This window comes from Echinops telfairi, unplaced genomic scaffold (assembly GCF_000313985.2).
Source record: "Echinops telfairi isolate 266 unplaced genomic scaffold, ASM31398v2 ScPeMD7_7469;HRSCAF=8507_0, whole genome shotgun sequence".
Classification (NCBI taxonomy): Eukaryota; Metazoa; Chordata; class Mammalia; order Afrosoricida; family Tenrecidae; genus Echinops; species Echinops telfairi.
This window is the reverse complement of record NW_022111372.1, coordinates 48012219-48016183: the sequence shown is the minus strand read 5'-3', so window position 1 is coordinate 48016183 and position 3965 is coordinate 48012219. Positions and strand designations below refer to the sequence as shown.

Below are 3965 nucleotides of genomic sequence, written 5' to 3'. Positions count from 1 at the left end.
TCTCCCACAGATCCACTGGTTGGTTCACACCACCAATCTTTTGATTGGCAGTTGAACTCTTAACCTCTTTGCCACCAGGTCTCCTCCATAAGCCCCCTAGTTTGTGGTAATTTGTTACCAAAGGCCTTTGAGACTAACACACTGTTGTACTTAGAAACTAAACAAGGAAAAAAAACATTGAAAAAGTTTATAATTAACTGCCATTATAAAGCAATAAATTTTTAAGAAATCAGGAATAACTGTAATTTACCAAGTAGCCAAATTTTAATGAGCATTCAGAGTCATAATAATTTACATAATTTATGTATTGATCAAGACCAGTTTACACTGAAAGGATAGAGATATGGAGACTGTACATGAGGTGGGGTTGGAACAGAGGACCTGTATTTCCATTTGTCATTGAGAGGATAATGCTTAAAACTGAAAATAGAAGCAATAGAATATGTGAATTGCTGAGATTCCCTAATAAATACAAAGAGAGTTATTACAAAATAAAAAGACTGAAAGTTATTATTTTTGATGAAAAGGAATTGGATGGGAGTAATGTCCTGTTCATTTTAGTGTGCTTTTTAGAATTATTTATCTCTACAAATTTTTGTAAGTGTAACATTGATAACAAAAATAAAGACTTTTCAGGTAGTTGATTCATATCAGGTATGAGAAAGCAACATATGGATGGTTTATTAATGGAATGAAAACAGAATAAAGAAAAAATGATAATGAAGAAGAAAAAATTGGGCTAGAACCAGAAAATAATAAGCACAAACCTTAAGAAATTCACAATGTTAGGAGCCTTGTCTTGTTTGAATTTTTTACTCACAAAAAGAAATTCTACACATAGACACTTGTTCCTCCAAATCACATGCATAACTATTAAAGTCACCATTAAAAGGCAGACAGGAATTCACAGAGAGACTGTGATAGTTTTCAAAGTCATTGCCTAGCCCAATATTCAATCCCAAATCTGTAGTGTCCTCCCAAATTTCCTGTAGAAATGTTTTCCTTTTCTGTAATATGGTGAAATCTATGAAAAGTCTGCATCCTCCTTTTTTTCTTTCCCCATCACCAGCTTCCTTATTGCTTCCTTGACATCTCTGTTTCTCAAGGTATAAATTACTGGATTCATTACAGATGGAATCAAGTTGTATAGAAGTGCCACAAACTGGGTCACATCCTGAGAAAGCTTTGGCTTTGGGGCCATGTACATATAAATGACGGTACTATAGAAGACGGACACCACTGTAAGATGGGAGCCACAGGTCCCAAAGGCCTTCTGTCGCCCCCCGGGTGTCTTCATCCTCAACACACTATGGGCAATTCGACCATAAGAGGCTAAGATTAGTGAGAGAGGAAATACAAGGAAGACACTACTCAGCACTGTAATCTCCTTCCTGTAACTTGTGGTGTCCACACAGGCCAGCTGCAGCACTGGGGGCGTCTCACAGTAAAAATGGTTTATCCGACGGTGGCCACATCGGGGAAAGGTCATTGTGATAGGGGTGTGGATCAATGAGTTACTGAAACCAACAACCCAGGATATGCTGGCCAATATCCAGCACAGCTGCGGTGGCATGAGGGTGAAATAATGCAAGGGCTGACAGACAGCAACATAGCGATCATATGCCATCATGGCCAGAAGGATGCACTCCGTGCCCCCCAGACCCAGGGTGATGAGAAGCTGGACCACACAGCCAACAAAAGTTATAGACTTGTTTGACCCCGCAAGGTTGAACAGCATCTGAGGACTGATGCAGGTCACATGTGTGAGGTCAATAAAGGACAGGTGAGCAAGGAAAAAATACATAGGTGTGTGGAGCTGGGAGTCCAGGTGGGATACCAGGATAATGGTCCCATTACCCATGACTGTAAGAAGGTAAAATATCAAGATGAACACAAACAGGATCTTTTCTAGCCATGGCTGCTCCGAAAAGCCTACCAAGATGAAGTCTCCTCCGGAAGTAGAATTCTCTCTTCCCATCACCTTCTGCGTGGCCTGTGAGGAAGAGAAAGAGGATGTCATGTGACCATGGTGTTCTGCCTTTCCTGGGTGAGAATGTTGCCTCAAACTGTCTTAAGTGGAAAATTCTTGATCATGTCTTTTCCTTTCTTTTGCCTCACAGGAGACAGATGATTACTTTAGGAATCTCCTAAACTATAGAAAATGACAAAAGCAGAGGAGAAAGTGAACACACATCTGCAGGAATCACTATGGTCTCATATCACAATTCTTCCTCCGCTCTTTTCTCTATGTTCCTGTCTCTGAACTGCTCAGAACTCTGTCCTTCATAGAACCCCCTTCAATCCACATCCCATGCACTTTTATCCAATTGTCCATTAATCATCAAACACATAACCAGAGCCTCCAATAGGTCAAAGACGGAAATTTATCTACGATATAGTGAACAAGGTGACTTTGTCCAGGTCCCAAATTCGTAGAACTTTGTGCTGATGAAAGATAGATGTGGCTCAAAGAGGTAGCTGGAGAGGGAAAAGAAAATGACTCAGTTTGGTTTTGACAATTTTTCATCAATTTCACAAAGGTGATCCTAAAAATCTGGTATGAAAAGAATAGATTAACCCTTCCTGCCCCGTCTGCAGCATGCCTTCACAGCTGCACTGATACTCAATTTATTATATCTATATGAAAATAAGTCAATGAAGACTGATAGTTATATTTCTGCAGAACCAACTAAATGAATTTAGCAATTTCCATGACTTGGCAACCTTCAGTAGAAATGTTGATTTTAATGCTGAAGTTAATTTTTGATTCCCTAGGCAAGCTATTCCCTTTCGATCGATTCCCCTTTTACAGTAGGAAACAATGTCTAAAAACATATAGCTCCCTTGTTTTTAGAATCTTCACATAACGTGTTCGGTCAATCTCTACGTGGCTTAATTTTTATCAGAAAACAAAACAAAACAAGCCTGCGGAAAGATATATAACAGCAGTGGTTCCAACATAGATGCAATAGAATCATCAGAAGACCAAGTTAAAACACACATTTCTGCGCCTTCCCTCCAATATTTCTGATTCAGTAATTGTGGTCTGGGATAGAGAATTTGAATTTTTAAACAAATTCACAGGAGTAATCTATGCTGCTAGGTGGACAATACAGTAGAAACCCAGTATTTGACCACATCAGTACTCGACATAATTGGATTTCAATGCAAAACGTCGAGAACATTTTTCATGGGAGCTCAAACAAAACATCGGAATCCAACCCGACACACGTGGTGATTTCTGTGAACACAGGCAGTTGTGTTTCCTTAACTCGGTGTTAGCTGATGTTGCTAGCATGCATTGCTTAAACATTTTACGGCTATGTTATAAGGGTGTTGCTATAATTTTCTTAGGTTTTGTGACCTTTTGTACTGTTTTTAGATAAAAAAACATGGGTCCTAAGAAAGAGTTTTTAGAAAGAATCATCATGATATGGAAATGGTGAACCATGTTATCCATATTGCTGATGATAATTTAGTAAACCCTTTTAGAAAACAGTTAAGGAAATGCCAACAGCAGACCACATTAGACAGATTTTTTTTTAAGGAGAGCCAGCCAGGTCCTAGGGGAAAGTCAAAGGGGAAAAAAAAACCACACTCCTGAAAAGCAGCTACCAGTTGATTTTCTGGAAGGGGATTCTCCTTCCAAACAATGACTCTTTCTCCATACCTCCTCTCCACATACGTGTCCATAGATCCAGATCCTCATCAATCTCAAGATATGAGCCATACTTTAGTTGTTAAAAACTTTTTTAATATTGTGTTTCTTATTTAAATTATATTATTTAACTCTGAACTTAATTACTTTGATATTTATGTGTAATGTTTTCTATCAAAGGAAAGGTTAGGGTAAAAACTTGGTGGTCAAGAACAGATTAATCCATTTTCAGTTATTTCTTATGGGAAAAATTGATACGGAACTCGACTGCATCACATCTGGATGCTCCTTCTAGAACAAATTAGCG

At 38.6% G+C, this 3965-nt stretch overlaps 1 protein-coding gene across 1 annotated transcript; it reads right to left on the bottom strand.

The window, feature by feature from the left end:
* Nucleotides 1-1024: 1024 nt before the first annotated feature.
* LOC101645456 (olfactory receptor 2G3-like) lies at nt 1025-1978 on the bottom strand. Its single transcript, XM_004697171.1, has one exon. It carries the CDS (start codon nt 1976-1978, stop codon nt 1025-1027), a length of 954 nt encoding a protein of 317 aa, XP_004697228.1.
* Between the last annotated feature and the right edge of the window lie 1987 nt (nt 1979-3965).